The sequence below is a fragment of the Vombatus ursinus genome, unplaced genomic scaffold, assembly GCF_900497805.2.
Source record: "Vombatus ursinus unplaced genomic scaffold, bare-nosed wombat genome assembly UNPS02014798.1, whole genome shotgun sequence".
Taxonomy (NCBI): domain Eukaryota; kingdom Metazoa; phylum Chordata; class Mammalia; order Diprotodontia; family Vombatidae; genus Vombatus; species Vombatus ursinus.
The window spans coordinates 77,928,662-77,947,088 of record NW_020954576.1 but is presented as its reverse complement, the minus strand read 5'-3'; the positions used below and the strand labels follow the sequence as shown (position 1 = coordinate 77,947,088).

The window sequence follows — 18,427 nt, the reverse complement described above, 5'->3', positions numbered from 1 at the left end:
TGAAATCTAGAAAGATGGTCCAATTCACAGCACTACTATTAATATTGTGTACCTATTTTTCCACAGTTCCTCCAACATTAACTTCATTTTTTATAATTGCAAATTTGAAGGGTGAGGTATGAAACAATTAAATCTTTTTTTTTTTAATGGTTTTCATCAATCTTTCATGTCGTTGTGGGTAATTTACTTTCCTTCTAAAAATTGTTTATGTCCTTTGACCACTCAGATGTTGGGAAGTAACTAGAAGAATGAAAAAGCATTAAGCGCTTATGATGAGCTAAGTGCTATGGTAAGTGCTGGAAATACAAATAGAAAACTTGAGGCAGGGTATTTTTTCAAGGATCTTTTTCAAATTATAGTTGTGGTAGGGCAACACAGAAAGGAAAGTTTACTTGCAAGGCAAATGGAAAGACCTGGAAGACCTTAATGGGACAGTGGCAGAGCAAGTGAATTAAATGACTAGAGGTTTGTGGAGGGCTCTTGCTTTTGGTGTGTTATATTTTTGTCAATTCTATATCTCAGATATCAGACTTCCTTCTGAGATTGCTAATAAAAACTTTTTTACCTTCTGAACATTTTCCCCTATTCTAGCTACATTGATTTTATTTTTTTATTAAGAAATTTCTTGGGGTAGCTAGGTGGCACAGTGGATGGCATACAGGTGCTGGAATCAAGAGGACCTGAGTTCTAATCCTGCTTTAGACACTTCATAGCTATATAGCCAGGGGCAAGTCACTTAACCCAGATTGCTTCAAAATAAAAGAAAAAGAAAGAAAATAAATTTCTTCCTAGCTATAGTTGTGAAAGTATCTTACTTCCATTCTCCTTATTTTCTTTTTTAAAAAATTGTTACTTTTTGCATTTTGATCACATACTCAGTATTGAGTTTATTGTGGAATATGGTGTTAGATACTGGTCTAAACCTAAGTTCCCCCACACTGTCTTTCAGCTTTTTCAGCAGTTTGTTTGGAATAAGAAAATCATTTCTACAGTAGTTTGTTCTTGAGTTTCTCTAACTTTGAGGTCTTTATTTGGGTTTTTGTTTAGTTTCTTCTACTGATCTACTTTTCTGTTTTTTAACAATCCTATCATTTTAGTTGCCTTTCTCTATTTCTATTATATATTAATTTTGAAATATGATGTCCTAACCTTTATATAGTATTCAGTGTGGATGCATCCTAGTTTTATAATGATTAAGGATAACTGATTTGTTTGTGACATTCTTGTTGATGATGGCTACCCTTTAGCCATCTTTTACTCCTTGGGCAATATAGCATACTGTAAATATTGTTAGATTTGGAGTCTTAAGACCTGGGTTGAAATCCGCACTCTGCTCCTTGCTACTTCTGTGAACTTGGCATGTCTTTAAGCTCTGTGCTTTTTAGTTCTCTCATATGTAAACTGACTGAGCTAGACTAGTCGAATGCTTTTTATGCTCTAAATCTATATCCTGTAATTTTCAGAATCTAAACTACAGTGACTCTTATTCCCCTCCCTTCCTCTTTTTTGGGTTATAACCAGTAATTTAATGTCCTTTGTTTTATAAATATACTTCCTTGTACTTATCCATCCCTTACTTTTCTGGAGTGTAGTTAAGAAATAATTTGGGTTAAGTTGGAAAGATTGTGGTGTTATAATAACAAATGTTGCCTACTACAGTTTTTGGAACTTGGATGGATCATTCTTGTATAATCTATTTATGATAAGACATAGTACTTTTTCTCAAAATGTGGGTTGTGGCTTCATCATCCCTCCAAGTGTGGTATTCTGGAGTATTTTCTTGGGAAAGAGTTGTCCTGTGTCCCGTCCCATCCCCTGGGGGGCACATGGTTAGAATGATTCCTTTTTTTTTTTTTTGCCCTGAAAAAGTGATATATATGTGATCATCAGAAAAATCAAGTGCCTGTGTTTGGGGGGGAGATGCTGATTTTTAGTTCGATACATCCTTATGTTCAAGGTAATACTGGTGAGTGTTAATTTATCATTTAAAAGTAACTAAGAAGACTCAATAACTGGCTGCATTTGTAATTTGTTGTTGGGAATGATTACTTGCTACAGGGAATTTTAGAGGTCTGTGGCTGTGAATGAGTGAATACATGAGAAAAAAAAAGACTGCTATATAACTGTTCCCACTTTTTTGTGTCCTTGAAGTATTTTATTCATATAAAACTTGTCTTCCTTAGTTATCTTCTCTGTTGAATAAAAAAAGACTTTCCATTTCCCAAGTGATAAATGGTCACAGGATATGAACAGGCAGTTCTCAGATGAAGAAATTAAAGTTGTCTATAGTCATATGAAAAAATGCTCTAAATCAGTATTGATTAGAGAAATGCAAATCAAAACAACTCTGAGGTAGTACCACATCACACCTATCAGATTGGCCAACATGACAAAACAGGAAAATGATAAATGTTGGAGAAGATGTGGGAAAATTGGAACACTAATGCATTGTTGGTGGAGTAGTGAAATGATCCAACCATTTTGGAGAGCAATTTGGAACTATGACTAAAGGGCTATAAAAATGTGCATACCCTTTGACCCAGCAATAGCACTTCTAGGGCTGTATCCCAGAGAGATCATACAAATGGGAAAAGGACCTACATGTACAAAAATGTTTATAGCAGCCCTTTTTGTTGTGGGAAAGAATTGGAAATTGAGAGGATGCCCATCAATTGGGGAATGGCTGAGCAAGTTGTGGTATGTGAATGTAATGAAATACTATTGTGCTATAAGAAATGATGAATAGGCTGACTTCAGAAAAACCTGGAGATACTTGTATGGTCTGATGCTGAGTGAAATGAGCAGAACCAAGAGAACGTTGTACACAGTAACAGCTAAATTGTGCAATGACTAATATTGATAGACAATTCTTCTTAGCAATACAAGGATCTAAGACATGTCCAAAGGCCTCATAATGGAAAATGCTATCCACAAAGAAGAAAGAACTGTGGAATTTGAATGCAGATTGAAGCATGCTGTTTGCTATTTTTTTTTCTTGTGTTGTGTTTTGTTTCCTCTCTATGATGGTTCCTCCTATTGGTTCTAATTCTTCCTTACAACATCACTAAGGTGAAAATATGTTTAAAAGGAATGTATATATATAGCCTATATCAGATTATGCACTGTCTTGGGAAGGGAGGTGAGGAGGAAGGGGGAGAAAAATTTAAAACTCAAAAGTTTATGGAAGGATTGTTGATAATTCAAAATAAATTAAAAAAAAAAAGACTTTCATTAAAAAGAACAACCACATTTTAGAATAAGAATTTTAAAGTACAACTAGGGTTGTGTGGTTTGTGTTTTTTTTTTTTAATTTAATTTTATATGTTTTTATAGAGCAAATCTGATAACTGCCTTTTGATTTATTCTATAAAACAAACTTTTTTTTTCGTTATTTTTGTTTTTTGTTTTGTTTTTGTGAGGCAATTGGGGTTAAGTGACTTGCCCAGGGTCATGCAGTCTATAAAACAAACTTGACAGAAGCTATGTGCATTTATTTTCTTGTTATTATGTTAACTAAACCATGTAAATAGTTACACTTGTACATTGTTACATTGTTTTTGAAATGTACCAGTTAAAACTAGTTTTTTGGCAGCTCAAGTTTTATCAGTTCATCATATATACAAAATGAAATGTGGTTATTTGTGAAAATTTTATATCAACAATAGTAGAAGCATTTAGTGTATGAAACATGTAAAGTGCTCATAGCTAAATTTTTATGTGGTTTCAGTGAAGGAGACATTTTGAGTTTGCACCTGCTTCAGCTGGCCTTTGGTGATAGAAAGTGCTTGGCATCAGGACAGATCTTATATGAGGTAAAAAAAAAAAATCATGGCAACACATTATCATTATTTGAGGTATCACTCTTCTAAATATTTTTACTTTTTCCATTGAAAAATTAATATATAAAATCAGTGCTTGTTGAGCAACTGTCCCTTATTATAGGGGTAAGAGCACTGGGCTAGGATTCAGGACACTTATGTTCCAGTCTTGTTCAGCCACTAACAAGATGTATGGCCTTGTGCAAGTAATTTTAAGTCCTCTGAGTCTCATTTGCCTACATCACTGGTCAGGTAGCTAATTCCTCATTTTAAAGATTTTTATTTCCTTCTCGGTATGAAATATACTTTGATTATGTATTTCTCAACACAAGCTGTGCATTGTTGATTTTTGAAGTTTTGGTATAAAAGATTGCTTAACAGATTCTGATCTTTTTCTGGGTGCTTTATTTCTGAGAATGAGGAGAATGCTAATGCTAATGTTATTTTATCTGCCTCTGGAAAAGGTCAGTAAGTAGGTTATTCTATAATTCAGACTGGTAGGCATGATCTAGAACAGTCTTTTAGCCAAGTGTCAGTGATGTCCTTCCTCTACCTCAGTCTCAGGCAGTGGGGAGCTCTGAGAGAAACCTTCAATTTCTATGAATCCAGGCCCTTGCCACAACAAATATTCCCTTCCAATTCTAGGGAGTGTCCTATCCTAAGGAATGAAGATAATCCTTGTATCTCCCATTACCCAGATTCTTGCTAGATTGGAAGATTCCGTAATAATCATTTAGACTTTGGAAACCCCTGTATTAAACTTTTATTTTGGCAATACAGGACTAAGCAAGCCACAGTAGCCCAGGTCTGCCTTTTCTGGTAAGTTTTGTGAGTTTCTTCCATGTGACCCATCTCTGCAACCCCCCTAAACAGATGTATCTTTGACTTTAATCATAATTTTGACTTCATTTTAATCTTTTATTTAAATTTAGTATACTTGTATACAAATTTTTAACCATTTTTTTAAGTGATAGTGTTGTTATTCTCTTTGTTAAGAAAAATCCCTTATCAGTTCCTCAGTTGTAGGAAAGTGTCACTATTATATAAAACATTCTTGTACTAAGAGGCAAATTTTTTTTTCATGAATAGTCTAGCAGTATTCTTTTTTTTGTACTTTATGTGTTACTCCCTAGAGTATTAGATATGAGATGAATTTGCTTATGATTTTGAAAACCAACTAAAACTTTAATAATTTATGTGAATGTATGTTTCAGGGGTTAGAATACTGTGAAGAGAGATACAGCCTAGATCTCACAGGTGGTATATCTCCTTTGAGAGGTCAGACTAGCAATACCAAACTCTTGGGATGCCAGAGCATAGAGAAATTTCGAAGCCACATCGACATGAATGAAGGCATGAATGAAGGTTTGTATAATGCCATTATAGTAGTTAGCACATGTTTGATTTGAGATTTATGGCTGGTAGATGAATTCTAGAAATTCTTCTGGAAATTAAACATTATGAGGGCCATTGGGTCTATTAATCTACTCTAACCCCCCAAACCATACAAGAGAAATTGTCCCTGTAGAATGGGACCTGACCAGTGCTCTCATTGAACAACTTAGAGCAATTGCAGATCTGTACCTTTTCTGCAACTTAAAAGTGTTATTAGTGAGTTTTGTAGAACGCTGAAAATATGAACTCTATATAGTTGGAACCACTTAGGAAACATCTTCAGTCATCTGCCCGTAGTTGGGGGATTGACTCTAACCTAGTTGGGAGAAGATCTACCTCTGTCCTTCAAGCTATGTCCTTGGTTCTCTTTGTAAAAATTAAATTTATTATCTTTTCCTTAAACCAGCTTTCCTTCCTAACTTGCTAATTTCTGTTCAGAATGTCACCTTTCTTCTACTCTGCATTTTACAGCTAAAACAGCTCCAGAGGAGAGGAGGGGTTCTAACTTAGCCTAAAGCTGAATGGGTAGTACTTAGCAGAGCTTGAATTTGAAGACATCTGTGAAGTTATTTTATCCTAAGGGCAACAAAAAACCCGGAACCTTTTAGAATTTAAGTGTGATATGGTCAGATGCTGTAGGGAAGCTGTGGTAGAAGAAATGTGGAAAATGGGTTGGAGGAGGAAGAGAATTGCTAATCCCTTAAGTTTAATAAACACTACTTAATGAGAATTGTTAAGATTACTCTGTGTGTGTATATAAAATATGTTGCTTTCCTCCCCCAGTTCTGTCTCCTGACACCAGTGTTTCAGTCTTTAGCTGGCAGGTGAATACATATGGACAAGGAAAGCCATCTACATATTTAGGTCTTTTTGATATAAATCGTTGGTATCATGCACAAATGCCAGATTCTTTAAGGTACGACTACTTTTGTAGTGATTTTTTTAACTTTTCCTTAATTTTGTTTTGTGGTTATCAGGTCAGTAAAATACTCCTCTCCCACCCCCATCCCTCCCTCCCATTTTTATTTTTAAGGCCAGGAGAATTTCTTCATAATTGCTCTTATTTTGCACTGTGGTCATTGGATTCTGTAGTGAGTAAGACTTCTCCAAATTCCATCTTGGATATCTTGGTACATGAAAGAAGTTTGAATCGAGGTGTTCCTCCTTCATACCCACCTCCTGAGCAGTTTTTTAATCCCAGTACTTATAATTTTGGTATGTATTTTGTTAACAACTTATGCCTGTTGGAAAAGTCACTACTGAGTTTAAACATATAAAGTTTCCCTTACTTTATTAATAAGAAGTGAGAAGTTTTCTGGAAAAATTCTCTTACAAACAAAATGTGTGAATTTAGTTCTTTTCAGTTGAATCATATTTCCTTTAGTAAAATACCTTTATGGATATTTTCTTAGCTTCATTGTTTATACCTCACTGAAGATAAAGAGTCAGAGAGTTAAGGAACAAACTAAGTATATAGTTATGATATATGGAATTTATATAGATTTATTTATTTCATATAGAATTACTGATTATTATTCTATCATTATACCTTATGAAGATAAGAGTCAGAGAGTTAAGGAACAAACTAAGTATATAGTTATGATATATAGAATTTATATAGTTTATTTATTTTATATAGAGTTACTGATTATTACACTATCATTACAGGGGAAATATTTCAGATAATTGACTTCATATAGAATAATAGATTTAGAGCTAAAGAAGGGACCTTAGCTACTACCTTACTCTCATTTTACGGTTGAGGACAGTGCGAACCCAGCAAGGTTAAGTGACTTATATAAGTTCGTATGCATAATCCATAGGATTGGTATGCTTTTTACATGAATTTACATAAATTAGATTTTTTTTCTCACCTTTTTTTGTACTTCGCTAAGTCTGTTCTAAAATGTTAAATTTTATGTCATCAAAAATCATTAAAACTTTAAAGTAGCTTTATGTTCCTTTTCAGATGCTACTTGTTTGTTAAACTCAGGAGTTGTTCACTTGACTTGCACTGGCTTTCAGAAGGAGGTAGGTCAATGTTTAGTGCTAAATATGGAGAAATGAGCTTAATGCTTCTGACACTGTTACAGTTATATCTTCTATTACATAGATTATACACTTTTTTATAGAGCTCTTTGATTTACATACAACAGTCCATGGGGCAGGCCATGTGAATATTATCATCATTTGTGTGAAAGGGAGGGCCAAGTAATTTGTGCATAAATCTTGGAGCTAGTAATTAGAGAACCAATATTTGTATTTATCTCTTTAGATTTCAGATGCCATCTATTCTTGACTATACCATAGATATCCCTAAAGAGAAATTAAATAGAAAAGGATATAACTAGGGTTTTAGTTTGAAAGTATAATGCTTCATTTAAACTTTCTTTTTATTAATTAACTTTTTATTTTTATAACCAGGGTTTTAGTTTGAAGGTATCCTGCTTCATTTAAAATTTCTTTTTATTAATTTTTTTTTAAATTTTTACATCACCTTCATTTCTCTATACATATATCCCTCTCTCCTCCCTTTCCCAAAAGAAAGGCTTAACAAAAATCCTTTCAGGAAAACTAACTACTATGTCAGTGATGTTCCATACCCATGATCCCCTACCTTTGCATAGAAGGGATGGACATTTTTTATAAATCTCTTCTCACAGGATGTGTTTGGTCATTAAAATTATCCTGCATTCATTGGCATTTTGTACTTTTTATTCTTAAGATTTACATGGTTGTAGTCAACATGCATATTATTTTCTTAGTTCCACTTAACTTTGCTATGCATCAGTTCATTAAAGCTTCCCACAATCATTTCTTATGGTGCGGTAATATTCCATTTTGGGCAGTAATTGGCACAGTGGGTAGAGTGCTGGGCCTGAAGTCAGGAAGACTCATCTTCCCAAGTTTAAATCTGGCCTTAAGCACTTAATAGCTCTGTGACTCTGGGCAAGTCACTTAACCCTATTTGCCTCAGATTCCTCATCTATAAAATTGAGCTGGAGAAAGATATGACAAACTACTTCAGTATTTTTGCAAAGAAAACACCATACGGATTCACAAAGAGCTAGACACGACTGAATGACTAAACAATAATATTCCATTTTAGTTGTAAGTACTACAGTTTGTCTATCCATTCCCCAGTTGATGGACATATATATACTTTTGTTTTTGTTAACTTTTCTTGAAAAAAATTCTGCTACTGGGGCAGCTATGTGGTGCAGTGGATAGAGCACTGGCCCTGAAGTCAGGAGGGATCTGAGTTCAAATCTGGGCCTCAGACCAAACACTTGACACTTAGTAGCTGTGTGACCCTGAGCAAGTCACTTAACCCCAATTGCCTTAAAAAAAAGAAAGAAAGAAAGAAAAATGCTGCTATAAATATTTTGGTTTTGACTATTGAGAAGTTCAGTCACCTTAACTATTTGGTATTGGCTATAATACCAATAAATAATTCAGTGGAAGGAATAACCTAGTTTAAGGAGGAGGAATTCCCTATTTGACAGTAACCTGCTAGACAAACTGTGAAGCATCCTGTCAGAATTAGATTTATACCAGCATTTTCCAGCATATGCCACAATAAACTCAATGAATACATAACCTAAATATTAAATGTCATATTATCTAAAAAAAAAAATGAGTCCTTTGTAAGTTAGCTTTCTGTGTTATGTCTGGAGGAAGATTCTTAACCAAGCAGATTTGGAACTGAGAGGCACCTCAGAAGCCATCTAGTTAGTGACAGAAGTAGAAGTGATCATAGAAGATAATTAAATGAAATTGGAACGCTTTTACAGGAACAGTATCTTTACAACTAGGATAAGAAAATCTCCTGATTGGGGGGAAAAGTCTTTGCATCAAATGTTCTTGATAAGGGACTGACATATAAAATATATAGACAACTTACGCGAATGTTGAAGACCAAGATCCATTCCTCAATAGTTAAGTGATTTAATGGATATAAACATACTTTTCAAAAGAAGAATTACAAATTGTGTTTTTAATCATATAATTGATTGAAAGATGTAAAGAATATAGGGACCCACACTGCTTATTGTTTGATAACTAAAAAAAATCAGAAAATTTGTTATCCTTGAAGAAGGCTCTTCAAGATATCCTCCATGCATACAACATTCTTTCAGAAATGTAGCAAACTGCAGAAAGTTTATGAGTAGAAAAAAGTAGAATGGTCACACACTATCATTGAAATGTCAAGAGAACACGAGTTTAGTAGATTCACTGAGATGAATTTATTTGAAATAAATGAATGAGTGCCTCACAGAGGAAAAAAGGCATTAATAAGTTGGCATTGAATTCTCTCATCAGTGAGAACAGAGATCATTTGGAGAATTACATTCAAAATGATAAGCAAAATAATAACTGAGTAATTGTTATAGTGGTGAATTTACTGTAAATTGGGTTATTTAAAATGATTGTTGACTAATTACTTAATGTGAGTTATTGCTGAGAACCTATTAAAATTCACTTTTTTAGACCTTGACCTTTTTAAAGAAATCAGGACCATCTTTGAATGAAGCCATTCCTGATGGTTATAATAGATGTCTTGTGGCTGGCCTCCTTTCTCCAAGACTTATTGATGTACAGCCTTCCAGCTTAAGTCAGGTGAGGCTATTAAAATGTCTGTATTTAGTCTTTTTCCTTTTTCTTGTTTGCATCTAACGGTGGTTATTTTGCATGTTGTAAAAGGTCTGACTTGCTATTTCCGAAATAATTCTTGGAAAAAGTACTTTTTGGTTTGAATTATCCATTTATTTGTGACTTAGTGGATAGAATGCAAGGTAACTATGAAAATGTTACAAAAATGTTACAAATTCAGTATAAATCATTATTTTTATTGCAGATAATATAACTGTTCTTACAGAGAAGTCAAATGTGATAAGTAGCAGAAGAATCTAGGAAAATGTTCTAGGAAAGAGGCAGGAGTTTAGTGCAAAGAGAGCCTGCCTCTAAGTTAGGAAGACCTGGTTTCAAGTCCCAATTCTGACCCATACTGACTGGCAAGTTGTAAATGGCCCAGGCAGCTGAAAGTTGCAAAAGAGTTGCCAGCTTGTACTGGTGGAGGAAGGTTTTTGTTTTTTTGTTTGTTTGTTTCCTTTCTTATCTCTTATTTATTTATTTATTTATTTATTCATTCATTCATTCATTCATTTATTTTTAGTTTTCAGCATTCACTTCTATAAGATCTTGAGTTTTCATTTTTCTCTTCCTCCCTTCCCTCCCCACGTCGGCAGGCAATCTGATATAGGCTCTGCATATACATTCATGTTAAGAGTATTTTCACATTAGTTGTGATGTAAAGAAGAATTAGAACTAATAGGAGGAACCGCGAGAAAGAAAAAACAATAAAAGAAAAGGAGAGCAAATGGTATGCTTCCTTCTGCATTCGATTCCATTCTTTCTCTGGATGTGGATAGAATTTTCCATCATGAGTCTTTTGGAGTTGTATTAGATCCTTGCATTGCTGAGAAAAACTAAGTCTATCAAAGTCAGTCATCCCCCAATGTGGCTGTTACTGTGTACAATGTTCTCTTGGTTCTGGCCACTTCACTCAGCATCAGTGCATTTAAGTCTTTCCAGATTTTTTCTGAAGTCTGCCTGTTCATCATTTATTACAGCACAATAGTATTCCATTACATTCATATACGACAACCTGTTCAGCCATTCCCCAATTGATGGACATCCCCTCAATTTCCGATTCTTTGTCACCACAAAAAGAACTGCTATAAATATTTTTGTACACGTGGGTTCTTTTCCCATTTGTGTGATCTCTTTGGGATACAGACCTAGAAGTGGTATTCCTGGGTCAAAGGGTATGTAAAATTTTATAGCTCTCTGTGCATAATTCCAAATTGCTCTCCAGAATGGTTGGATCAGTTCACAACTCAGTCAACAGTGCTGTTTCAGTTTTCCTACATCTTCTCCAACATTTATCATTTTCCTGTTTTGTCATGTTAGCTAATCTTGATAGATGTGATGTGGTACCTTAATTATTTGATTTGCATTTCGTAGAGGGAGTTTTTACGCCAGCATCTTCCTATACTTTACTATATCATAGATTTATTTCCCTCCCTGCCTTCATCCCCTAGTTATTTATAAAATCATTTAAGCCAGGCATTTTCTCGGCACTGGGGATATAAAGACAAAAATGAAATAATTTCTGCTTACTTTAAAAAAAAAAAAGGTATGCTTACTTTTGACATGTTATCAAAACTATTCTACTTGTCCATGCTTCCATCTGAAATTCCTTCTGTTTTCTTTCTTTTCATTTCTGTTTCAGTGGCCCTCCAGTTTTTCCTCTACCTGCTGCTATGACCTGGGGCTTTCTAACCACCTTGTTTCTTTCTCAGAAGGAGCCCTCTGCTCCTGCTGTCTTTGGATATAGAACCTTTGCTTTGGTTGAGGGGCCGTTTTCCTATTGCCAGTGGATATCTGGTTGACTTATTGCACAGTTCTGGTGTGGAAGATGTCTTTTAATGTAGTTTTTTTAATTGGATTTCCTAATAAATTATTCAGTCTGGTATGAATGTCAGGAGTTTGGTGGAATAGATGTTGGTGACCTGGGCATCCCGTCTTCCCAAATCAGGCAGCCCACTTGGTTTTTTGGAGAAGAGCCTTCTCCAAGGGTATTGAATTCTCTGTTTTGTTGTTTGGTTTTTTTTTGTACCTTACCAAAGGCATGTGATAAAACCGTTTTTTCTTCCAATCAGAAGATTCTTTTATCCTAGTAGACTCCCTTTGTTCTTTCTTTCTATTATAGTCTTTTTATTCTTCACAGAAGGATTGGTATTTAAAAGGTATTCTAGTGTTTAGTTAATTCTGCGACCGTTTTTGTGTTCATCTCATAGTTGACCTTTTAGAAAAGACATTTCATGGAAGTAGTAGTAGCAAGAGAGATAGATAGTGGCTGAAGAATTAAGATGGAAACATCTCAAGAGATGAGAGTAGCTTTGAATAAAAGCAAGGTTAATGAATGAGTATTGTTTTACTTTGAATTATTTGTGACAGATATAAAATGATACCTTTTTTTTTTTTTTAAAGAAACTTTTGGCTGCTTCTGGTGCTTCTTGTCATAAGTTAATAAATACCCTAAATACTCAATATTCTAGTAGTTATCTTTGGGTTCATTGGATCTGTTCTGGAGGAACGGAAGATAATTTCTAAGGCTTTTTTGGATCTTCCAACTTACTTTATAAAGGTATGAGGGACAGGAGTTGGAAGAAAACAAGCTTACTCCACTAATTTATTCTGGGACTTAAAGGACCAGTGGTGTGAGGTGGAAGGAAATCTAGAAATCTGTAAATCCCACTAGGAATTGGGCCTTCCTTGAGAATATCCATTGTCATTATTTAGTAAAGACTCTTGATTGACTTCATACAGGTTCTAAGCACTTTTACATTGATAGGCAACTTACCCTAAATTGTTGTATTACAAACTATGCATTTTTACCTTTGTCAGTGATTTCAACATCCTGAGTTTGTTTTTTTGTTTGTTTTTTAACATTGTTTAGGAAGAACAGTTAGAAGCTATATTGTCAGCAGCTGTTCACACCAGCTCCTTGGGACTCCTAACTGGATGCATCAAAAGATGGACAACAGAAGGTAAAGCTTTTTACTTTTGAAATTAATGTTCTTTTTGTATTTTAAAAGGAATACATTAATGGTGTGTCGTTCCCCCCCCGCCCCTTTTTTTTTAACAAGAACAACCAAGTTCTGCTGTTAATTTGCGCTTTGTTCTCGAGTGGACATGGAATAAAGTGGTTTTTACAAAAGAAGAATTTGATCGAATGTGTAAGTATTCTAAGTATTCTTAGACTAGAGTTGGGGCAGAATTTAGGGTCCAATTTGAAAATACTGGGTCCTAAGAATTCATTACTCTAGAGTCTGACATGTCTTGTAATTTGAAAAAAGAAAAACTATCAGAGAAAAAAAGTTCTTTTGTGTCACATTTACCTTTTAAAATAAAGTGAAATAAAAAATAAAGTGAAGTTTTATTTTGTTAGTAAAATTAAGCTCCTTGAGAGGACAGGAACTATTTTGTTGTCTTTATTTATAATCCTGTTGCCATTGCAGAGTAGCTCCATAATACATTATTCTTGCTTGCTTGCTTATGATAACTTTCAAAATATCCTTTCAGGTTAGTGGATCAAGTCTGAAGTGTTTAGAAATTATATGACAGTACCCTCCCCCTTGTGTTTATATTTCTCATAGATGCCTAAATAGAGGGTAGAAAGGTAGCGGATCATATATTGAGAACTAGAAGGGACCTAGTTATGCTCCATGGGAAATGTTAAAACACTAACAGCTATTTTAATCACCTTTTATCGATTAAAAATATGGTAAATAGTTAAAGTTAAAAGTTAGTTAAATGAATTCTGTTGTCTATAGTTACTAAAAATATAGTCACCAAGATACATTTTAGAAACTGTGACTTATGTTGAAATTGTTTAAATTATATTGCCACAGAAGTAATTGGCATTCTTTATACAGAAGCTGTGTTCCTGTTACTCTGTCTCTGTAACTTATAGCAGTAAGATAAAACAGTGTAGTGAACAGGACTTGAACCTCAAACATCTCAGTTAGAATCTGAGTACTGATATTTACTTGCTCTGTAACTTTAGGCAAGTCACTTAGTACATATTTTTTCCACAGATTTCTCAGTTTGAAAATGAAGACAATTTTCCTATTATCCCCTTCATAGTCTTTTGGGTGTTTCTTTTTGTTTTGATGAGGAATGCAGCTTGTAAAATAAAAGTACTATACTGAGTAGTAACTTTTTTAAATTATCTAACGCCTGTTGTACATTAACAATTAAGTGAATGTTCCATGTTTTTGGGAAATTGTTAAATTAACCCATGACTTAGAATGGTATTGAGTAGATACTAATAAGTAAAACTAGGTTATTTTATACTGATAACAATAAAATTTAATAAATTGAGAAACATCTATAATATATTTTTGTTACATCAAAGACACTGTTTCTTAGAATGACCTTTAGTTTTAGATTCTTACCCACTGATTTGAATTCCCAAACTTGATGATCTTCTCTAAGAAGAGAGCTCTTTGCACTCGTCTTCCTTCTCTCTGACAGACTCACATGACCAAGGACTCAGTATGCCCTCAATAGAGTCTAGTTCATTGCAACCATTTATGGTTACAGCCACAGTAGTGCCTAGGTTCCTTCAAATGAGGTCAGGAAAGAGCTAGATGCCTGGAGAAGTAGTTTATCACCTGGATGTAGAATCAGTTTGTGAATTCTAAGCTACTCATTCTGTTCTTGTCCATCCCTCTATAAAGCATATTTGGCCATACTTATACTTTGAGAACACTGTCCTGTTACAGAAATGTTGATGGCTTCAGAGAAAGGAATTAAAATAGTGATGTCATCAAAAAGAGATAGCTGTTTTACAGCAGCCGAGTGGTGGGCTTGGAGTGCCTGACCTGTAGTCAGGAAGACCAATGTTTCAGGTGCTCCCTAACTGTGTGAGCCTGGACGAATCACCTGAACTCCTCTTGGCCTGGGTTTCTTCATCTGTAAAATGAAGGGGTGAACTAAATGACCTCAGAGATCTCATCCAGCTCTTTATATATAATTCTATAATAGCCCTGGATATAAGATCTTGGTCATAAATTTTACAACTGTGATTTTTTTTCCATTTGTCAAAATTGATGTCAAATTGACTTTGTGATACTTAAATTTGCTAACTCTACTAATTTATTGTGTTTAAGCCAATTGTATTATATTACCCTCAACAGGTGCTTCATTATTTGATGGTTCTTGTCATTTCATTGATCCACAAACTATCCAGTCTCTTCAGCAATGTCAGTTGCTTCTTAGCAACCTTAGCACAGTCTTAAACTGCTTTTTATCAGAGGCTCAAGAGCTCACTGAGAGAGGTTTGTTCATTATTTTTTTTCTTCTGGAAAGTTTTTTAACTGCAATATCGTGATCCTTGGAAAAGATCATATTTTGTTTCTTAGGCTACAGTGTATTTAAGGGGGAAAATATAGAAAATAAGCCACTAGCATGAATTGTCTTGTTTTTTCCAAGCTTTTTTTGCTTACTGCATAGTATTATTCTTGGTTATGGGGAATCAGCATGTTACAGGTTAATTGATTCTCCACATACATTTGATTGTAAGCATATCTCGGATAACCAATGGTTTAAATGAAGATAAAAAGATTGGTGACTTTTGATAGCCTCAGTTGAAGGCAATCTGTAAGAGTTTTATTGTATTGATTTATATTAGAATATTATGACGGAATTGTTAAAGGGGAAAGTGACATCAGAAAACTCCTGACTTGATAAGTTCTGTGGAATATGGCCTCTTTCATTTTATGAATGTGTGGGCATATTCAGAAGCTGTTATCTTTGTTTCTAATATATAGTGGGGGGAGGGGGGAGGGGGGGAACAATTCCAAATAGCAGAAGGCTACAAATAGACATTTTTTTTAAACAGACCATTTTCTAAGATGCGTTACATCTTCTAAGATGGTAGTGAATGAAATTGAATTCCCACATGTCCTAAATGTCTACTTGTGCTTCAAACCCCCCACTCCAGCCCTCTCACCCTGGCTTCTTTCAATAAATTTTTATTGATATCCTTTATTTCTCCCCGTATTCCTCTCCTCTCCTCCGATAGTCATTCTTCCTAGCAACAAATACATTTTTAAAAATAATTTTTTTCCCCCAATTACATGTAAAAGAATTTGTTTTGTTTTTTTAATTTTGAGTTCCAAATTCTATCCTTCCCTTCCTTCCCCCTTCTCTGAAATGGTTAGCAACCTAATACAGGATATACCTGTGCAATCATGTAAGACATTTCCATATTAGTCATTTTGTGAAAGAAAACTAAGCAAAAAAAAAAGAAAGAGAAAAATAGTATGCTTTGCTCTGTATTCAGACTCCAGCAGTTCTTTCTCTGGAAGCAGATAACATTTTTCATTGAGTCCTTTGGGATTGTCTTGAATCATTTATTGCTGAGAATAGCTAAGTCATTCACAGTTCTTCATCATACAATATTCTTGTTACTATGTACAGTCTTCAGCTCACTTCACTCTGCATCAGTTCATGTAAACCCAGGTTTTTCTGAAATCATTCTGCTCATCATTTCTTTTAGCACAATAGTATTCCATTATTACCATAATACCACAACTTGTTCAGCCATTTCCCAATTTATGGGCATCCCCTCAGTTTCAAATTCTTAGCCACCACAGAAAGAGCCACTATAAGTACCCTTGGGCAAATAGGTCCTCCCCCCCCCCTTTTTTTAAAAGCAGTTGGGGTTAAGTGATTTGCCCAGGGTCACACAGCTAGTGTCAAGTCTTTGGTCTGAGGTCATATTTGAACTCAGGACCTCCTGACTTCAGAGCCGGTGCTCTGTGTACTGCGCCACCTAGCTGCTTCCCCCCTCCCCTATTTTTAAAAAATCTCTTTGGGATATAGACTTAGTAGTGGTATTACTTGATCAGTTTTATAGCCTTATGGGCATAGTTTCAAATTACTCTTCAGAATGAAAACAAATACATTTTAAGAAAAATAGAGAAGTTGTTCAGCAAAATGAACAACTTATTGAAAGAAGTCTGGAAATATATGTAATGTTCTACCCATGTGAAATTGTCTCTCAGCAAAATCAGTGGGAGGAGGGCTCATCTTATCTCTTGTTTAGAGCTATTCTTACTTCTTGTGTTTCTGCAACATTAGCTTTTGATTTCTTTGAGATGGTCATTTTTCCATTTACATTGTTGTAGTCTTTGGGTACGTTGTTTTACTTTTGACTCTGCTTACTCACTTTGCATCTGGTCATGTCTTTCTGTACTTGTCTGTATGCATCATATTCATTGTTTTTCACAGCACTATCATCTATTTAGAAGTTTCATTCTGTGAGATTTAAGCAATATCCCATATCCTTGATTTACTGAAGTATTTGTCCATGACTGGCTTCGCTGATTTAGGATATTGTTTTCGACATAGTTTATCCTTATCACATGTTAGGTAAAACACATGCCAAAATAGCTTGTTTTGTTCTGTTTTGTTTTTTGGGTTTTTTGTTTGTTTTTTGTTGTTGTTTGTTTTCAAAAGCATATAATCATTTAGGTTGAGTGTTTGAGAATTTTAGTATGATCAACCACATTAACCACTAAATAAGTATTTTTTGATGACCCTATCTTTACAGGTCTGGTGGATTTAACCAATAAGCAAATGGTTACTAATCTTATCTCTCAATATGCACAAGTGGTTCTTTGGTTTTCACGTTCTGGTCTCTTACCAGAAGGTTTAGGTAAGATTTTTTTTATACAGTTATTCAGTAATTATTAAGTTAATAAGCTTATGTACACTTAAGATAATGCAGCATGTAATATGTTAACTTAAAACTATTTGTTTAAATAATGTGCTCTTACAGAAAGAAAGTGGATTTGAAAATTGGTACCAAGTGAACTATCTTTTAGCATTAGTACAGGGTAATGAAAAGAACCTTGGAATAGAGTTCAGTTTTGGATTCTGACCTTGACTTTGATAATTACTTATTCTAAATAAGTCACTTAACTTATTTGAATCTGTTTCCTTATTTGTCAGATGATTAAAAAAAACAAACCATGCACTGCCTACCTCACAAGCCTGGTGTGGATTGTCATTATTATTATGACAAGTCATAGAAAATAATATAGGCCTTTTTATATGATTTTTTAATCTTTATATCTCTGCATTAAGAGTTCCTATGTGAGATCATTAGTATTGGCAAGTATGTAAATTCGCTTTCTGTCACATACTAGCTGGGCAATATTGGGTGAACCTTCTTTCAATTCAGTTTTTTCATCTGTAAAAATGAGGGGTTGGATTGGGTGATGGAATCTATACGCCTGGGATTGAATACTTATGGTTTGTGAATCAGAGTGGTTAAATTTTACACTAAACATAAAACACAAATACTCTTTTCTGGACATGCACTAATATAAAGATAACATTAACATTTTCTTAACAGGTTTTCCAAGTGCCATTGAAAGTTTTCCATTTGTACTGACTAACCCTACTCCTCCCACCCCCTATTTGAAAGGCTTGTTAAATTGCAGTTACATTGCTAAGTGCTTCTGTTGTTATATTTGTTCACAATTACTTTTTTCTGACTAATTGTTTTCATTTTTATTTTATAAACTAAAAATATTTATGAGTTGGGGAACATTTTGAGGGTCTTGTTGCTT

General features: G+C 34.4%; 1 protein-coding gene across 3 annotated transcripts in view; it reads left to right on the top strand.

Annotated features, from left to right (window-relative positions):
• The window catches only part of LOC114049663 (protein ELYS-like), a 127,625-nt gene that overhangs the window by 49,697 nt on the left and 59,501 nt on the right, over window positions 1-18,427 (top strand). For all 3 annotated transcript variants that reach the window (XM_027870968.1, XM_027870969.1, XM_027870970.1), the window contains exons 7-16: window positions 3,728-3,812; window positions 5,033-5,183; window positions 5,997-6,129; window positions 6,247-6,428; window positions 7,183-7,244; window positions 9,705-9,833; window positions 12,739-12,829; window positions 12,929-13,018; window positions 14,984-15,124; window positions 17,404-17,508. In XM_027870968.1, coding sequence (XP_027726769.1) covers window positions 3,728-3,812; window positions 5,033-5,183; window positions 5,997-6,129; window positions 6,247-6,428; window positions 7,183-7,244; window positions 9,705-9,833; window positions 12,739-12,829; window positions 12,929-13,018; window positions 14,984-15,124; window positions 17,404-17,508 — 1,169 coding nt within the window. The remainder of the gene's footprint in view (window positions 1-3,727; window positions 3,813-5,032; window positions 5,184-5,996; window positions 6,130-6,246; window positions 6,429-7,182; window positions 7,245-9,704; window positions 9,834-12,738; window positions 12,830-12,928; window positions 13,019-14,983; window positions 15,125-17,403; window positions 17,509-18,427) is intronic.